At 41.3% G+C, this 19,832-nt stretch overlaps 1 protein-coding gene across 6 annotated transcripts in view; it reads right to left on the bottom strand.

Annotated features, from left to right (window-relative positions):
* The window catches only part of CPNE1 (copine 1), a 75,791-nt gene that overhangs the window by 17,726 nt on the left and 38,233 nt on the right, over positions 1-19,832 (bottom strand). For all 6 annotated transcript variants that reach the window (XM_084853723.1, XM_084853720.1, XM_084853724.1 and 3 more), the window contains 6 exons: positions 10,515-10,643; positions 9,365-9,544; positions 8,902-8,976; positions 8,578-8,649; positions 1,976-2,059; positions 1,037-1,126 (listed from right to left, as the gene is read on the bottom strand). In XM_084853723.1, coding sequence (XP_084709849.1) covers positions 1,037-1,126; positions 1,976-2,059; positions 8,578-8,649; positions 8,902-8,976; positions 9,365-9,544; positions 10,515-10,643 — 630 coding nt within the window. The remainder of the gene's footprint in view (positions 1-1,036; positions 1,127-1,975; positions 2,060-8,577; positions 8,650-8,901; positions 8,977-9,364; positions 9,545-10,514; positions 10,644-19,832) is intronic.

Genomic DNA, 19,832 nt, shown 5'->3' on the forward strand with positions numbered 1-19,832 from the left:
GCCGCCATTATTCCATTGATTCGCAGTGCTGTACCTGTGCACGAACTACCAGTAAATGTTTTTCATTTAACTAAAGATTCAATTCCCACCACATACCTTCTCTATATACATAAAGAAGAATGTCTAGGTTGTGAAAGCAGGTGGACTGGTATATAAAGAATGTTAGGTAGAGTCTAGCAAACAGAAGTGTCAATTTTACTGGAGAGTGTATAGTCCATTAGATGAATTCATTTGTGAGTAGCAGCAAAGTAAGTTTACTAGGCAACTGCATGAGATACTTTGAAGTATGATGATACTAGTTTCATGAATTAATCCAAATGGCATTTCTGGTACACTCAGGTCATATTTTCAGGTTTTCCCCAGAACCAACAATACTACAGACTTACTTTGGAAAACACAAGCTGATATTTTAGGTCTTCCTGATCTTGGTCTTGAAGAAAAATACATTTAAGTGTGTAGGATTAAAATGTAAAAGCTAGTAGATGTTGTTTATTATTTTTAGACACTATTCCTGTCTACTACAGATGAACTGCAAAAACTACAATCTATAGTGAAACCCATCTCCATTTGAAAATGTTCCCAGGTGTCCAAAAAACAGAAAAAAGAGTTCCAGTTCAGTTAAATGAAGGAGACAGAGAGCTGGGTCCAGATTTAGTCATACTTAGAGTAGATCCATTAAAATGAATGGGACTTAAGTTAACTAACTCATATCCCATAGATTCCAATGGGCGAACTCTGACTAAATCTGTTTCCAATCCAGAGAATGTTTCATATTACTAGTATTCCTAGTACCATCAGTATATTTCTGAGGGGGGAAAAGAAAACAAGTAAATGAGGGGGGAAGAAGCACACAGAAAAAACTTTGCTGCAAAAATAATGGCAAGTCAATTAAAGACTCATAAATTCACACATGGTTTGGTAGGAGTTCTGATTTAAAAATCAGACTTCATGTTGCAACAGAAGAGGCTGCAAATTTAAACAAATGAATTCTGTAACCTATCTTAAAAACACACAAAACATTAATCATTGTCATTACCTTGATTGGTTTGTTGAAGTCACCACCACAGAATGTTTGCAGAGGAACGCTGAACTTTCTCCAGCAAGGATTTAAATTGTTTTTAATTACCTACCAAAAAAAGCCACCAATCACAATCAATGTATATTGCAAAAGGCAGAACACTTCTCCTCATCCTTAAAGCTCGACACAGCTCCTTTCTGTTGTTGTCATATTTTTCCAGTACCATTTAATGTGGCAATGGCATCACTCAGTTGGCAGATTTTAAAGAATTAACTCAGTGATACATGCTGTTCAAGATGGCCTATGTCCTAAAGAGGTATACCTTAATTTTCTGGATGAAAAGTAGAGTTAAATTATTATTCTTTATGACATCACAGAGAACGGCTTAATAGCAAATATCTGAGGACATTTAACTATTAGGAGAGAGAGTATATTACACACACACACCCTGTATTTTTAGCTGATTCCCAGTTTTCTATCTCAATAAATTTGAACATGCCTGCCAAATGAAGATTCACAGTTCAGTCCGAATATGCTGCTTGGGGACACTGCAGCTACAACACTTAAAGAGTTGCTACAGGGCCAGTTTGTTAAGTTTTTTCCTTCCAGACATCCCTATTGGCTTGCTCACTATTGCCAAACTTTTAGGAATTGACACTGGGTTGGGTCCTGAGAAAAAAAAAAGCGACTCCCCACAGCAGCCCACTCTTCCTGTTGAAAAGCTGTTCCCAAGGACTGGGGTGGAATAAGGTGGGATAGGGCATGAGGAGCACCCTTAAATATCAGTCAGAAGCACCTTGCAAGAGCAGAGAGGCACTTGCACAGGAGCCTCTATCTGACTTTGGCCAAGAAATAGCACCTTAGTTTTTCACAGTTTAGTTCATAGGCAGGCATGTGACTCTCCATAGATATAAGAGCTCCTGATGTAAGTAGGGTGAATCACAGTGGAAATCCTACCTCTGATCTGTAGACAAGCTGCCATTTTCCACTATCACTTTGTTTATAAAACTCCAAAAACGGATCAGATTTCCCCAGAAAATCCTGTATAGAAAAAGACACCTTGTTCTTTATACAAACAATACAGTAACACATTAGAAAGCTTAAATATATGTGCAAAACAGGGGGATATTCTTTAATTTCTATCAAACATTTTGGCTTCCGCCTCCATCAGTGACAGTTTTAAGAGGTGAAACACAGCCTTTGAGGGTGACAGCTATAGAATGTTAGTCCTGAGGATGGAATTCCCAGCTTGCAAGAGAAGTACAGGAGGTAGTATTATCCTCTAAAGTACAACCCATTTGGACTAAATGACCTGTTTCACACATAATGCTAACTCAAGGTTTATTTAGCCGTGTTTGTTAGCCTATCCAGAGGTTGTCTAGCATATGATCGAACAAACCGTGGTTTCTTGTCTCCATCCCTGGTTGTTCCCCTCCTCCTGCAAGCACCCCTTCCCTGTATCTCAAAATGCCTTTCTTGTGCTGTAGTATTGGCATGTAGAGTGGCTATTTTTTTTTAACCATTCTTGCCTACTGCTTCTGTAGCCTAGCTAAACAACCCACAGTTCTGGGTTCACATGCAATGACAACCCATGGTTTAAACCAGTGTAGTGTAGTGGTGAGAATGACGGACTGGGAGCCGGGAGAGCCGGGTTCTAGTCCCCACTTGGCCATCGAAGCTCACTGAGTGACTTTGGGCCAGTCGCAGACTCTCAGCCCAACCTATCTCACAGGGTTGTTGTTATGAGGATAAAACGGAGAGGAGGAGGATAATGTAAGCCGCTTGGGTTCCTTGCAAGAAGAAAAAAGGCGGGATAGAAATGCAATAAATAAATAAATAAACAACCCAGAGTTCACAACCCGACAAAAAACCATGGGTTCTCTTTCTGGGATGTTTGTGGTTAAGAAAGCATGGTTTGTTAGCACAGCCACATTCACATGTCACAACAATCCACAATTCAGAAACCCATTGGTTAGCATGATGTGTGAACCAGGTCAATATGTCCGGTCTATAAATCCAAAGTTTTCCCTTCTTTCCAGGATTGCCAGTAACAATCCTTAGAGAAGTACCTCCTGTACTTCTCTTGCTATCTGGGAAATCCATCCACAGCACTAACATTCTATATCTGTTACCCTGAGGAGCTGTTTCAGCTCTTATACTACATTATATTACACTTTGTCAGTGACAAAGGAGGAAGCCAAAACGTCTGATAGAAATTAAATGTTTTGCCAATTGCTTTATTAAAAATATTGATCCTTATCACAGTTAGCTGCATCCCTCTTAGATCCAAGGTTTGCCTGAATGCAGCTCTGTTTAGTTATTTTTATATATATACGCATAAAAATAACTACTGGCAAAAGATACAAGCACATTTCAAGAGTTCAATTGAGTAACAGCTCATTTCTGCCCTGTAATGGTAATTTTCAGTCAGATAGTTCTGACTTTTTATATATATACATGCCCCTTCTCAGCTAAGACAAATGCATCATGCACTAAAATCCAAGTTGGGAGAGCTGCAATTATTTTGCTTCTATAGGAAGCCTATATTCTGAGAATCACCTTTGATTTAGAGTGCTGTCTTTACATCTGAGATGTTCAGCTCTTTGTCCTTCCTCCTCTGAAGTAGTAGATATTTATATTCTAATCTAAGTCCTTAATTAGTACATTTACTGCAATTTATTTCTTGGTGGCTTTGTCTAATGCCTTATTTTCCCTGAAAGCAAACTCTTCATGGTTTGTTTGTTTGTTTTCATTTCTATACTTCCCAACAGCCGAAGCTCTCTGAGAGGTTCACAATGCTACCATTGCTACATCCACTATCTTTGTCAGAAGCCCCTTTTTAGTTATTCAAAATAGAAGCTATCTTCTCTTCTCAACGAAACACGAAATTTAGGGAGCAACCCTATGTCTCCCCAGACAGCGTCTGGGGAGACATAGGATTGTTCAGTTTCTGGGTTCCAAGTTCAGAAACAGGGCTCTGACGTCAGAATCCACAAACCATGCTCCCTGCTCCCTCCCCCTTGTAGCCAGCACAGCTCTGGCTACGCCTCTGCACACAGAAATGGAGTGCAGAGACAGGAAAAGGGGGCTTCCCAGGAATGGGGAGGAGACTGGGGCATTGGCCATACAACGTTTCCTATGGCCACCCCAGCCTCCTTCACTTCTCCTCTGAAGCAAAATCGCCCATCTAGCAGAAATGCGGGGTGGCTGGACAGCAGAGGCGAAGATCACTTCCATGCTCCAGACACCCTGCATTGGATACTCAGCAACCTCCAAGTTTGGAGGCTGCCGACTATCTTCATAGGATTATACCCCTAGGTGCTTTTTTACACAAGGCATTTATTGTGTGCTTGTGATTCCTTACTCATGGTTGTTTACGGGTTCTTTAGATGATGTCGTCATCCTCTAGTTTCGCTTTTGCTTTTAAATGGGGTATTATTTCTGAAAGCGAATACACTACTTGTGCATTTGCACTATTCTATAGCACAGCTCCACCTAGAGTGCTATATGGTACTATATGGTATACAGATTTGGTAGAAAGCCAGGAAAGGAAAAGCTCTTTGTGTAGAGCTTGGATCTCAATTCTACAATGAAACCGAAAGTAGATACAACAATTAACAGCCTCGTGTAGAAAAGCTCTAAGTCTATATTATCTCTCTATTCCTAGATTTTTATGACAGCAGTTGTTCCTGTTTGTCAAGCATCTGATGTACCTCTTACAAGCAGATCATACATTTAAATTCTAGGTTGATCTCATCGTACTCTACTGAAGAAACATGCTGATACATTACACCAGATCATCTAACAAAAGATAATCTAACAAATCATCTTGAAACTGATATACCTTTTTAAAGGGATGTATGAAAATGGAAGTGTTCGCTTCTGTTTTTGATTAACCAGGGTTTATAGTTATGTCCAAACCTGAAACTGTGGTCAAGCTTTCTTGTTCAGTCGTGTCCGATTCTTTGTGACCCCATGGACCATAGCACGCCAGGCCTTCCTGTCCTCCGCTCTCTCCCGGAGCGTGCTCAAGTTCATATTCATTGCATCGGTGATGCTATCTAGCCATCTCATCCTCTGCCGTCCCCTTCTCCTTTTGCCTTCAGTCTTTCCCAGCATCAGGGTCTTTTCCAGAGAGTTTTCTCTTCGCATTAGGTGGCCAAAATATTGGAGCTTCAGCTTCGCTATCTGTCCTTCCAATGAGCACTCAGGGTTGATTTCCTTTAAGATTGACTGATTTGACCTCCTTGCAGTCCAGGGGACTCGTAAGAGTCTTCTCCAGCACCACAATTCGAAAGCATCAATTCTTCGGCGCTCAGCCTTCCTTATAGTCCAGCTCTCACAGCCATACATTACTACTGGGAAAACTATAGCTTTGATTAGATGGACCTTTGTCGGCAAGGTGATGTCTCTGCTTCTTACTATGCTGTCTAGGTTTGCCATAGCTTTCCTCCCAAGGAGCAAGCATCTTTTAATTTCATGGCTACAGTCACTGTCTGCGGTGATCTTGGAGCCCAAGAAAGTAAAATCTGTCACTGCTTCCATTTCTTCCCCTTCTATATGCCAGGAAGTGATAGGGCCAGATGCCATGATCTTAGTTTTTTTAATGTTGAGTTTCAAACCAGCTTTTGCACTCTCCTCTTTCACCCTCAACAAGAGGCTCTTGAGATCCTGTTCGCTTTCTACCATTAGGGTGGTATCGTCTGCATATCGGAGGTTGTTGATAATTCTCCCAGCAATCTTAATTCCGACCTCTGATTCATCCAACCCGGCATTTCTCATGATGTACTCTGCATATAAGTTAAATAAGCAGGGTGACAATATGCAGCCTTGTCGTACTCCTTTCCCAATTGTGAACCAATCGGTTGTTCCAGGTCTGGTTCTTACTGTTGCTTCTTGACCCTCGTACAGGTTTCTCAGGAGACAGGTAAGGTGGTCTGGTACTCCCATCACTTTAAGAATTTGCCACAGTTTGTTGTGATCCACATAATCAAAGGCTTTAGTGTAGTCAATGAAGCAGAAATAGACGTTTTTCTGGAATTCTCTTGCTTTCTCCATGATGCAGCGAATGTTGGCGATTTGATCTCTAGTTCCTCTGCCTCTTCAAAACCCAGCTTGTACTTCCGGTAGTTCTCGGTTCACATACTGCTGAAGCCTAGCTTGTAGGATTTTGAGCATCACCTTGCTGGCATGTGAAATGAGCGCAATTGTGCGGTAGTTTGAACACTCTTTGGCGTTGCCCTTCTTTGGAATTGGAATGTAAACTGACCTTTTCCAGTCTTGCGGCCATTGTTGAGTGTTCCAAATTTGTTGGCATATTGAATGCAGCACTTTAACAGCATCATCTTTTAGGATTTTAAATAGCTCAGCTGGAATACTGTCATCTCCGCTAGCTTTGTTGTTAGTAATGCTTCCTAAGGCCCACTTGACTTCACTCTCTAGGATGTCCGGCTCAAGTTCAGTGAGCGCACTATCATGGCTATCAGGGGCATTCAGATCTTTCCTGTATAGTTCTTCTGTGTATTCTTTCAACCTCTTCTTAATCTCATCTGCATCTGTTTGGTCCCTGCCTTCTTTGTTCTTTATCATGCCCGTCTTTGCACAAAACATTCCCTTGAGATCTCCGATTTTCTTGAAAAGATCTCTAGTCTTTCCCATTCTGTTGTTTTCCTCGATTTCTTTGCATTGTTCATTTAAGAAGGCCTTCTTGTCTCTCCTTGCTATTCTCTGGAACTCTGCATTCAGTTGGGTATATCTTCCCCTTTCTCCCTTGCTTTTCGCTTCCCTTCTTTCCTCAGCTACTTGTCAAGCCTCATCAGAAAGCCACTTGGCTTCCTTGCATTTCTTTTTCTTTGGGATGGATTTCGTTGCTGCCTCCTGAACTATGTTACGGACCTCCGTCCATAGTTCCTCAGGCACTCTGTCTATCAGGTCTAATCCCTGAAATCTATTCCTCACCTCCACTGTATATTCATCAGGGATATGATTGAGGTCATACCTGAATGGTTTAGTGGTTTTCCCTACGTTCTTCAATTTATGCTGAAATTTTGCAACAAGAAGCTCATGATCTGAGCCACAGTCAGCTCCAGGTCTTGTTTTGACTGAATGTATAGAGCTTCTCCATCTTTGGATGCAAAGTACATAATCAATCTGATTTCGATATTGACCATCTTGTGATGTCCATGTGTAGAGTCGCCTCTTGTGCTGTTGGAAAAGAGTGTTTGCTATGATCAGCGTGTCTCTTGGCAAACCTCTATTAGCCTTTGTCCTGCTTCATTTTGTACACCAAGGCCATGCCTGCCTGTTATCCCAGTGATTTCTTGACTTCCTACTTTAGCATTCCAATCCCCTATGATGAAGAGGACATCTTTTTTTGGTGTTATTTCTAGAAGGTGTTGTAGGTCTTCATAGAACCCATCAACCTCAGCTTCTTCGGCATCAGTGGTCAAGCTTACCCAATGAAAACAAGTCAGGATCATAAACCACAGTACAAAATTGTCTTGTTTCCCTTAACCATAGATCAGACTAAGGACAGTTCATTCATGTTTGCAGCCATTAGCTGCACTCAGTTAAAAATGGAAGCAAAAGCTTCTGATCTTCTAGTCACAGCTGCACCAAAGAAGCAGAGGAGAACCTTTGAGCTTATCTTGAAGATGCTTTTTCAGATTGCTTATTATTAAGGATGCTTATCACTGAGGAAACCTAAGAGAGAGATGTGAACTACACTAGTTTTCCACAGCCCACAGCTAATTTTGTATTTCTGATTGAAATTGCAGAATGCATCTTCATTCTTAAGTGGGAAATATTTATTAAGTAAATTATGATATCATTCTGCCAGCATGTAGGAGAAAACTCTTTCTCCCAGTATGTATGCACAGCATAATATTTATTCTCAAAGCAGACCTGTAGTTTTGGAGAAATGCTATACACAGGAACAAAAAGCTATGCCCAAAGTCACTCAAGAAGTGACGTTGTCTTCCAGAATATTAAGTCTTGAATTCCTACTACAGATTCCTTTTAACTCCTAGGAAATACTACACAATTTGGCTTCAATTGATTTTTTTAAGCTAGTGCATGCACCACCTAAAATTAATCTCCAGCTCTGCTAATATAAAGATTGTCATGTTTTCCTTTACCTTTGCTCTATCTACCCAGCAACCTGTGTGTTTTGCTCAAGGCAAGAGACAGATCTGAAAACAAAGGCTAGCTGTAACCCAGAAATAAGGATCAACCATTGCTTCTTTGTCTTAGACTCTGAGATATAATCTGATACCTGCAGCGCCTAGCAATGACTAATTCATTCAGTTTGCAATCTCCATCTTGAGACTATCTGACCTGATTTTTTGTTTCTTTCCTGCAACCTGTTCTTTTGTACCACCTAACCTGTTGAAGAGTTCTGAAGTATTTCAGAACCTTGCAAACTGTTTTGTGACATTTTAGTTGGTCCTAATAAAAGTATTGCCCAACTGTGCAAATAAATAAGAACGTGCAAGTACATTCCTTTTCATTTCAACTACTGAATGAACTGGTAAGAGATCTACTTTCCAGACATCATTCACCTTTTTATCTAGATTCCGAGCTTCAACATCTATGGATATAACTCTGGTGTCTTTCATCTCTTCTGCAGAAATCTGTAAATTCAAGGAAAGATTATTTTAGTGCAGGTTTGGAAAGTATTTTATTATGAAGAATGCTTACTTTGTGGAATTAAAGTATTTGTTTGAAAGATAGACAAGTTATAAAAACACACTAGTGCACTTCACAATTTGCTTAACAAAAAGAAAATTATAATTTCCAGATATATTTAACTCTACATGAAGCACCAGTGTTATTTACTCCCTATAGTCTTAAACAAGCAATAAGTGAGCGGTGTTTTTTTTTACCATAACGGTGCCTTTTCCTGCAGGTTTTCCTTTCTTCAGCATTAAAGGTTGAATGAGCGTTTTACTTGACACAATCTAAACACATAAATTACATAAGTTATAAACCCCATACAAGGAAAATAAGTGATTTGTCCTGTACTATGAGGTTTTATGTTGGCAATCTGAACTTCATATGCATTTATGGTAGGCAGGTATTTTAATTGCCAAGCAGAAGCCTATTAACATACTGCTAACATGATACTATTTATGTAGTCTTTTAATCATGATTTCCAAAAGCATTAACCAAGATACATGTCAAGGTAATTATAAAAGCGTAATGAGAAATCGATTTCAACAACTGTGCCACTCACAGAGTCCTGCATCCCCTCCCACTCCAAAAAAGAGAGGTGATGAAAGATGAAAGCATTTCTGTCCTTACTTTTACTATTATACATAGCATGTGGCAGTATTTGTTTTCTAGTACCTGTCCCAAGGTGCACTCAGCTCCACCAAGATAGTCATCATCGCTTAAGTCATATGATTTGTTATCAATGTCATATATACCAAATTTCAGTTTCTGAACTTTCTCAAAATAATAATCTATCAGCAGCTTCTTCGAAAACTGAGGATTCTGGCAATTCTTTATTTTTTCAGTTCGATCCAACTGTAGCAACAACAAAAAAGGGAAAGTTGCTTAATGGCCACATTATTTCACAGAAGACTTGGGGCATGATCCAATGCTATGTATGCTGTTTGCACTGTACCAGTGGGGCCTGCTGCTAGCACAACAGGAAGCAGATGCTCCCTAGAGTAACCCTGGAAATAAGCTGGAACAGACCAGGTCAGTGGAGTTCCCTTCTGCTAGCTTCACTGACCAGGGCTAGATCTACACTACTGCTTTATAGTGGTACTGAAGTGCACTGAAAACTGTTGGGACACATTACACATTCAATGTACCACTTTTGCCGTGTTATTTCCTGCTTTTTATTCCATATTACCCAAAATACTGCAACAAATGTAATTGTGTGTCCTATGAGGTATAAATGCACAAGAGGGATATAGCGTTACCATGATGGGATTGTAACGATATGACACAAGGTGTAGCTCTGGCCCTGTTCTGGCTCACTTCTGAATGTTTTAAGAAATGCTGGTGGTGAGTCCTGTTTGTACGTCGACATGAGAGGCTTCTTGTCCCATTCCTCCACCCTCACAACCCCAACCCACTTAAGAAATTAATAAGCAAGAAAAAAAATTAAGGTTAAAGTAATTTCTAAAACTTCAAGATTGAAATGCTAAATAAAAACTCTCTATTAAAAAAATTGGGATATACAAGAAAACGCATGTGAGAGTTTGTGTTCATCATTTAGATAACCATCTATGTGGTCATTTAGGGGGCTGAAACATTTTTATAGAAGTTTCTATAAAATAAATAATTTGCTGCTCAAATTTGCAAAGCACACTTTCTTGGAATTCATTTCTATTAAAATTAATATCTAACGGCACAATCCCATACACGTTCAGAGAGAAAAGAGTCCTACAATCAGGGCATACTGGGAATTGTGAGACTTTTTTCTGGCTAAATATGCATTGGATTGCTTCTGGTAATTGTCCTATTACTACAAATAATTCCTTACTTCAGTCCATTGGTCTCCACCAACATTTTGCAGCAAGACACAGAGAGGATCAGATTTTGAGCCAACATCTTTATCAATCAGATTGTCACAGGATATGGACAGTTCCACCTTGGTCACGCAGTGAGCCATCTGTAAACAGATTGAAAGGGGAATACTCATTACATGGTATGTTCATAATCATAATAATATAGAATCAGGACTGATCTTCAGAACAGATTTTGTTCATAATGTTCTTCATTAATTTCTTAGACATTTCTTATGGCTGCACTCCATCCTCAGGCCTTAAATGGGCCATATAGCTGAATGCAACATTTAAAAATACTAATAAGAAAGTAATTCTAAATGACTTGACAATTTGGTACTCAATGTTAAGGGATGTTTCATACAGTAACATTTTCTATATCAAAAATATTTATGACTAGGAACCAGTATGAAAACTGCATGTAGCTACAATTTTCACATGCAGCGATCACATTTATATTTTATAAATGAACATGCAGTGTTATACATAAATGGGATAAATACGATAATCTGCATGTGAGTTTCACACTAATTCCTACACAGAAGTGCTTTTCATATATGAAACAGAAAGAACTGTTCAAGTTCTTTAAAAAGTATATAAACTATCAAACGTTGAGACAACGTAACTCACTAGTTTTCTTTTAAAATGTCAATATTTCAGAAGGCATAACAGACCCAAATGAATGGGATTACTCCAGGAGCCCCAAATTGCAAGACCGAGCTGTCTGTTCACATAAATATTACTGTTGTGCAGTTCCAAAAGTGCTCATGTTAATTGTGAACTGTCTCCCATCTTCTATTCACAATCTCTGCCAAAAGAATGCTGTGCTCCCACCTCCATATCCTCAAAATACTGGCACTGCACCAGTTTCACAACAAATGCCTGTCCTGAACACACCAATACAAATAAGACTGAATAAAGAATACGCCAACAAGTAAAATATGGATGTAAGCATGATTTGCATTCTGTAGAAATGAGCTCTACAAAACCTTAGAAATGAGTCCTACAACCTGACCAATCTCCACGAAAATGTATAACATACAGAATGGTTTTTACACTGTTAAACACTGCAAAGGAAGTTCAGTTTATTCAATCACAAAATTTCTTTGTATGGCCAGATAGTTTTTTTTAGTTTACTTTGATCATCAACACTGCTAAAGCAGCTTTAAATTTTTTACTACAAACTGAAAATGCAAACTGTAGAAGAACACTATTCTAACCTTATCTTCTGAAGTTTATTTATTTATATTTATTTACCACGTTTTGATACTGCCCAATACTTGAGGCTCTCTGGGCAGTTCACAATTAAAACCATAAAACATACAACATGACAAGACACAATATAAAACTTTTAAAAGTTTAGAAGTATCACATAAAACCAAAATAGTTTAGAACAAACACTTACAGCAAACTTAATTGTTTGAGTACACAAAAACAGAATATCTCAAAACCAAGTATTCTTCATTTCCTTTTTTGAAGAAGCATGTTTTTACAGAAAAAGATACTTGAGTAACAGAACTGCGTGTCTCAATGCCAAGCTCAATATTAGACAACAGTAGTGGTCCACTGGAGAAGGAAATGGCAACCCACTCCAGTATTCTTGCCAAGAAAACCCCATGGAATGTATCACAAGGCTAAACGAGATGACGCCGGAAGATGAGCCCCTCAGGTCGGAAGGTGTCCAATATGCTACTGGGGAAGAGCAGAGGGTATTTCCAAGTAGCGCCAGAAAGAGTGAAGCGGCTGGGCCAAAGCCGAAAGGACACTCAGCTGTGGATGTGTCTGGTGGTGAAAAGAAAATCCGATGCTGTAAAGAACAATACTGTTTAGGAACCTGGAATGTCAGATCAATGAATCAAGGTAAGCTGGAGGTGGTCAAACATGAGATGGCAAGATTGAACATCGACATCTTGGGAATCAGCGAACTAAAATGGACAGGCATGGGCGAATTTAATTCAGGTGACTATCATATCTACTATTGTGGGCAAGAATCCCTTAGAAGAAATGGAGTAGCACTCATAGTCAACAAAAGGGTGGGAAAAGCAGTACTGAGGTACAATCTTAAAAATGATAGAATGATCTCAGTACGAATCCAAGGCAAACCATTCAACATCACAGTAATTCAAGTCTATGCCCCAACTACTGAGGCCGAAGAAGCTGAGGTTGATCGGTTCTATGAAGACCTACAACACCTTCTAGAACTAACACCAAAAAAAGATGTCCTCTTCATCATAGGGGATTGGAATGCTAAAGTAGGAAGTCAAGAAATCACCGGGATAACAGGCAGGCATGGCCTTGGTGTACAAAATGAAGCAGGACAAAAGCTAATAGAGTTTTGCCAAGAGAACATGCTGATCATAGCAAACACTCTTTTCCAACAGCACAAGAGGCAACTCTACACATGGACATCACCAGATGGTCAATATCGAAATCAGATTGATTATGTCCTTTGCAGCCAAAGATGGAGAAGCTCCATACAGTCAGTAAAAACAAGACCTGGAGCTGACTGTGGCTCAGATCATGAGCTGCTTCTTGCAAAATTTCAGCTTAAATTGAAGAACGTCGGGAAAACCACTAAACTGTTCAGGTATGACCTAAATCATATCCCTGATGAATATACAGTGGAGGTGAGGAATAGATTTCAGGGATTAGACCTGATAGACAGAGTGCCTGAGGAACTATGGACGGAGGTCCGTAACATTGTTCAGGAGGCAGCAACGAAATCTATCCCAAAGAAAAAGAAATGCAAGAAAGCAAAGTGGCTGTCTGATGAGGCTTGACAAGTAGCTGAGGAAAGAAGGGAAGCGAAAAGCAAGGGAGAAAGGGGAAGATATACCCAACTGAATGCAGAGTTCCAGAGAATAGCAAGGAGAGACAAGAAGGCCTTCTTAAATGAACAATGCAAAGAAATCGAGGAAAACAACAGAATGGGAAAGACTAGAGATCTCTTCAAGAAAATCGGAGATCTCAAGGGAATGTTTTGTGCAAAGACGGGCATGATCAAGGACAAAGAAGGCAGGGACCTAACAGAAGCAGATGAGATTAAGAAGAGGTGGCAAGAATACACAGAAGAACTATACAGGAAAGATCTGAATGTCCCTGATAGCCATGATAGTGCGGTCACTGAACTTGAGCCGGACATCCTCGAGAGTGAAGTCAAGTGGGCCTTAGGAAGCATTAGTAACAACAAAGCTAGCGGAGATGACAGTATTCCAGCCGAGCTATTTAAAATCCTAAAAGATGATACTGTTAAAGTGCTGCATTCAATATGCCAACAAATCTGGAACACTCAACAGTGGCCACAAGACTGGAAAAGGTCAGTTTACATTCCAATTCCAAAGAAGGGCAACGCCAAAGAGTGTTCAAACTACCGCACAATTGCGCTCATTTCACATGCCAGCAAGGTGATGCTCAAAATCCTACAAGCTAGGCTTCAGCAGTATGTGAACCGAGAACTACCGGAAGTACAAGCTGGGTTCTGAAGAGGCAGAGGAACTAGAGATCAAATCGCCAACATTGGCTGGATCATGGAGAAAGCAAGAGAATTCCAGAAAAACGTCTATTTCTGCTTCATTGACTACGCTAAAGCCTTTGATTGTGTGGATCACAACAAACTGTGGCAAATTCTTAAAGTGATGGGAGTACCAGACCACCTTACCTGTCTCCTGAGAAACCTGTACGAGGGTCAAGAAGCAACAGTAAGAACCAGACATGGAACAACCGATTGGTTCAAAATTGGGAAAGGAGTACGACAAGGCTGCATATTGTCACCCTGCTTATTTAACTTATATGCAGAGTACATCATGAGAAATGCCGGGTTGGATGATTCAGAGGTCGGAATTAAGATTGCTGGGAGAATTATCAACAACCTCCGATATGCAGACGATACCACCCTAATGGCAGAAAGCGAAGAGGATCTAAAGAGCCTCTTGTTGAGGGTGAAAGAGGAGAGTGCAAAAGCTGGTTTGAAACTCAACATTAAAAAAACTAAGATCATGGCATCTGGCCCCATCACTTCCTGGCATATAGAAGGGGAAGAAATGGAAGCAGTGACAGATTTTACTTTCTTGGGTTCCAAGATCACCGCAGACGGTGACTGTAGCCATGAAATTAAAAGACGCTTGCTCCTTGGGAGGAAAGTTATGGCCAACCTAGACAGCATAGTAAGAAGCAGAGACATCACCTTGCCGACAAAGGTCCGTCTAATCAAAGCTAAGGTTTTCCCAGTAGTAATGTATGGCTGTGAGAGCTGGACTATAAGGAAGGCTGAGTGCCGAAGAATTGATGCGTTCGAACTGTGGTGCTGGAGAAGACTCTTACGAGTGCCCTGGACTGCAAGGAGGTCAAATCAGTCCATCCTAAAGGAAATCAACCCTGAGTGCTCATTGGAAGGACAGATAATGAAGCTGAAGCTCCAATATTTTGGCCACCTAATGCGAAGAGAAAACTCCCTGGAAAAGACCCTGATGCTGTGAAAGACTGAAGGCAAAAGGAGAAGGGGACGGCAGAGGATGAGATGGCTAGATGGCATCAGGGATGCAATGAATATGAACTTGAGCACGCTCCGGGAGAGAGCGCAGGACAGGAAGGCCTGGCGTGCTATGGTCCATGGGGTCACGAAGAGTCGGACACGACTGAACGACTGAACAACAACAAAGAAAACAGTATTACAGTGAATGAAATCAGGTATCATGTTATCAATTTTCAAAACAAGGGTTTGGAGGATTGCTAATATAATGTCTGAACTGAGGCATTATTTTTAAGTACATCTTCCTTGATACAGTGATTAATTTCAACAGAAGAATATTTACCTCAAACAATGAAACATCCTACTGAGTCAGACTTGCATCCGCACAATGAGATGATGTGCACACATAATCCTAACATGAACTGCCAGCTTGAACATCAGCCAGTTTACATAAGAGAGCCTGCACTAACATGTCGACAACAATGCATTATGAAAATGTGGAATTAGCTGGAAATCCACTACTATGGAGAGACAAAATAACATTGATAATGATTACCAAACATATACAGAAATCATCTGAAAGATTCTAGTAAAAAGTAAAGACAACGCTGGATGCCTATGCCCAATGTATAGGCCTGCTGATTCATACCAGTGAATTCAGCTCCCACTCACTGTTCACTGGCCTTTACTGCCCCCTTAGGATTGCCAGTTGACAATGCTACAGTGACAGCAGAAATCCCAGCCGACAAGACTCCTTTTTAATGCAACACCCAAGGCACAGCAGCTCTGTCAGAGTCTAGAGTAAAGATGGGCCCAGATCTTTTGGCCTACAACTCCCATCACCTCTCACCACTGGCTATGCTGGCCAGGGCTGATGGCAGTTGTAGGCCAAAACATCTGGAGGGCCACCAGTTGCCCATCCCTGGTCTAGGGGCTTTAGAACTAGTAGTCCTTTTTCTTCCTGGACTACAGTTCCCAGCCTGTCCACTTCCTTCTTGCCAAAAGGACACTGCAAGGTTTTGCTCTGTCAGACTTTCTCCTTGGCTCCCCTTTTATCATCACATGATTGGATTCCAATTTATCAGTCCACTGCCAATGTTTCTTCATGATTTTTAGCTACTCTGCCTCTTGGGAAGCCTCCTCAGCACTCCTATTGCTCTGCCCAACCCCAAACAGTTCCCTTAAGAACCATAGTTTTTCTTCTACCATAGCCCATTCTTAGCCCAATTCCTTATCTTCCCTAGCCTTTCTGTCAAATCTCATTCGTTCATCACCTTCCTTTGGACTTCTATTTTTCAGCCCACTGTCTGCTCTGCACCCTTCCTTCAGCCATCTTGACTCTGGGCCTGCTGTTCTTTAGCTTACATTCCTCCTGGGACCTAGTCTAAGTCCTTACCATGCTCCACAAAGGTACTTCTGCCCTTAGAATCTGCGAGCTTTAAATCACAACAAAACCAACAATTTTCCCTTCCTTTAGAGAAGTTGAACTGTCAGCATTTGGTGGCTGACACGAGGCTGTCCCCTGGGGAGCTGCACAGTTCATGAACTTTCTGTGCCATACTAGCTCACCCTACTAGCATCAGAGGCTTCACTGCTACAAGCACAATGCAACATAAACTTGGCCAGAAACACACTACATATAAACACCAGACATGGCCAAAATGGAGAGACCAGAACCATGGAACAAGGCATACATCCTCTAAATTTTAATCTAAAACGAACAGCACTGTTAAAATGCTATTCACTGTGCCCATATCTCTACTATTCTTTTATGGATAGGTGTGTGTCCCTAATTTTCTACATTTTTGAACAAATATTGGCATAGGCTTACATGCTTGAAGAAGCATGTTGCTTTAGAAGAGCCTCACCCTATAACAGTGAGGCAACAAGCATCTCAATCCCAAGACCAACCTGGGAATTAGTGCGATGTGATGGTCACCAGACTACTCAAGGGAAGGAGGAATTTGGGCATGTTGGGAAGAGGGGAGGATTAGATGTTGAGGGGACTGGCATTTGGAATTGAGAAAAACACATTGGAGGTAGAGGCTATACAGGATGCTAGGACTGAGGGAAGCAGCTGACAGCATTGAGCGAGGCAGGAGGGAGACAGAAAGTGCAGTGCCAGGGTCAGAACCAGGTTTGAGGGGCCCTCTGGAGAGCACCCTCCCATATCAGTGGGTATCAATGGGCTTACCTGGCAACAGCAATGCTGTTGATCAGCACCATGTGGCTTGGAGCTGCCATTTACATTTCCCACAATGCCTCAGAGCTACATCAGGGGCCTTGTGGTAAATCAAGTGTTGACTCCAACCCACCTGCCTGGTGTAAACACCATAGTGAGCCCTGCTTGGAAACTGAGGGCCTAGCAGCTGCCCAAGGATGTGACATGCTGAGACTTGGCTTGCCCAGTATACATATTATCTCCTCCTCATGCCTGCATCCACCTTGGGCCAAGAAAGAGCTGCGCAGGTGAAGATCAGTGTTTCTCTGATCCTGTCTAGCCAAAACAACCAGTAAAGACCAGAGGGTTTTTATTTCTGTGGTAGACTGCCTGTAGCCAGCCTCTCATCACTTTGGGATATATAGGTCTTACCCATTCCCAACTCCATTTTACTCTGCATTTGTCTTGCCATCACAACGTTTTGATGAAGCAGATTAACATCACATGCCCCTGGGCAGGTGACAGAGGAAGTCTAGTTTATTTAAAGACATTAATCCCAAAGAAACCCCAGATTGGTTGTAAGATTAGCAAGAAGAGATGCACCTGCTGCTTCAGACCCTGATGAAACAGCAAGAGATCCAAACATTACATATCTAAATTTAGCTGATATCAACAAAGGTGGTGGAATGGGAAACCCACTGCAGAGGATGATGTAAAAGGTTACCTTACCACATTCAAAAGGATGGCAGGTAACCCAGGAATAACATATATTCTGAACCCACTGTTGACTGGACACCCTCAGTTTGTCTACAGCACACATGGGGAACATGTGGCTCTCCAGATGTTGGTGGACTGTAACTCCTGTCAGTTCTAGAAAGCATAGCCAATGGTGAGGGATGATGGGAGGTGCAGTCCAACAACATCTGAAGGGCCACATGTTCCCCATCCCCAGTCTATAGAGTGCTGGCACCTGACAAGATGCTGCAAAGCAGTCATTTTAGGCTGGATTAATCAAATATTTTATTCTCTATGTTTCCCTTCCCTGCAGTTCACTTCCTCGAACATTGCCTCCAATGCTGTTTTTTTAGGAGATGACCACAAAAAGCTGTTCCACCCACCAGGTCAGACGAAATATCTGAAAGAAAAGCAGAACTGTACATAGGCCTTTCCTTCTCCTTTGGACAGACAAGGCACTTCCAGCAAGACAGCCTCTCATGGAATATGACTATGCACACATTGCCTATTGGAAAAGGAGGAGACAACTGGGCCTAGCATGCAGCTATCTCTGACTAGTGTAGCCCAAGAGATGGTAGGCAATAAAGAGATCTGAGACCCTACTAGATTTGGGGGCTGACTCATAGTTCATGGAACAGCAGATCCAATGTTACCAGTTTTATTCCAGCTTCAAAGCCTCTGAGTTCATCTCAATTCAATTCAATTCAATTCATCTTGCATTGGGAAAGTGGAGGGAGAACACTCCTTGCTCAGCCTCCTCCTGAACCTCTCTCCTCTAAGAGCCCCATAAGCCAATTCACCTACAAAAATTCATGCAAGAATACATCTGTTATGTTCCTCCATAATTTCCCCATATCACATCAGGAAGCAGCGATTCCAGGCATACCTGCTGTTCCTGGAAGCTAACCTCATTTACAGGGGTGCAAGGTTCCCCATCTTTGTCTCAAAGAAATATTAGCTACTTTCCCAGTGGCGTTAGCTAGAAAGAAGCAGCCTAACGTTCACCTAGATAAACTCTGAGTGAAGGAAAACGTCTCCTATTGTTGCTACAGGTGCTACTGCTACAGTGAAGAGGAGACTCAATGAGGAACTCTCCTTTGCAAACCACCACTGGCTAAGGCACCAACAGCAGTTATCTCTCGATTCTCATACATGTACAAAAATTCTTGCAGTACAGTATTGCTAGAAGGTCCAGACAATGGGGATATGTTATGGGTTGCCAGCATACAAGGCTATTTAAAAGTCTGGAAGAAAAAGAAGGTATGATCCAATGAGGGGAGACGAGTCATGCCTTAAGGACCAGGATGTCTCCTTGATTACTATATTCTACTATTCTGGCTCAAGACTGCCCACCCTTGGAGCAACCGCCACCCTTGTGAGCTGTTATTGGATGGGCAATAATATACAAAAATAAACAAACTCTTTGAATTCCATAGTGCTACAAGGTCAGCTTCCTGGTGCAATCCGGGTTGCTTGAAGGGGAAGCACAAGAAGCATTTCAGGTAATCCTTATTAGGTACAGCATGGGACCTCTGGACTATGTTCTGAGAGGAACTTGCATACTTCATTTGAATAAATGAGTGGCCTGCACTACTGGATGGCAGCATCCAAAATACTACCTAGCAAACATGGTACCTAGTTGTCTCTGAAAAGTACTGTCCTTTAAGTATTGCAAGCTGTCCATGATTCTCACTGCCAAGCAGATCACTTAGGGTATAATATCCTAGTGTCCTTTTATAACATTTTTTTCTGGCTATGCAGAAGTCAAGATGCAGCCCTCTTCTGTAAGCCCCCCCCCCCCCCACACACACACCTTGTGGTCAGGTTATATAGGTAAGGCCACTTATAGCTTCTGTCTGTGTGGAATATTCCACTTGAACATATCAGAAATAGATAATGCCATTAGCTTTCCCAAGGCATTTCTCTTAAGAA

The sequence above is a fragment of the Heloderma suspectum genome, chromosome 4, assembly GCF_057233095.1.
Source record: "Heloderma suspectum isolate Gila_16-S chromosome 4, 16-S_ref, whole genome shotgun sequence".
Classification (NCBI taxonomy): domain Eukaryota; kingdom Metazoa; phylum Chordata; class Lepidosauria; order Squamata; family Helodermatidae; genus Heloderma; species Heloderma suspectum.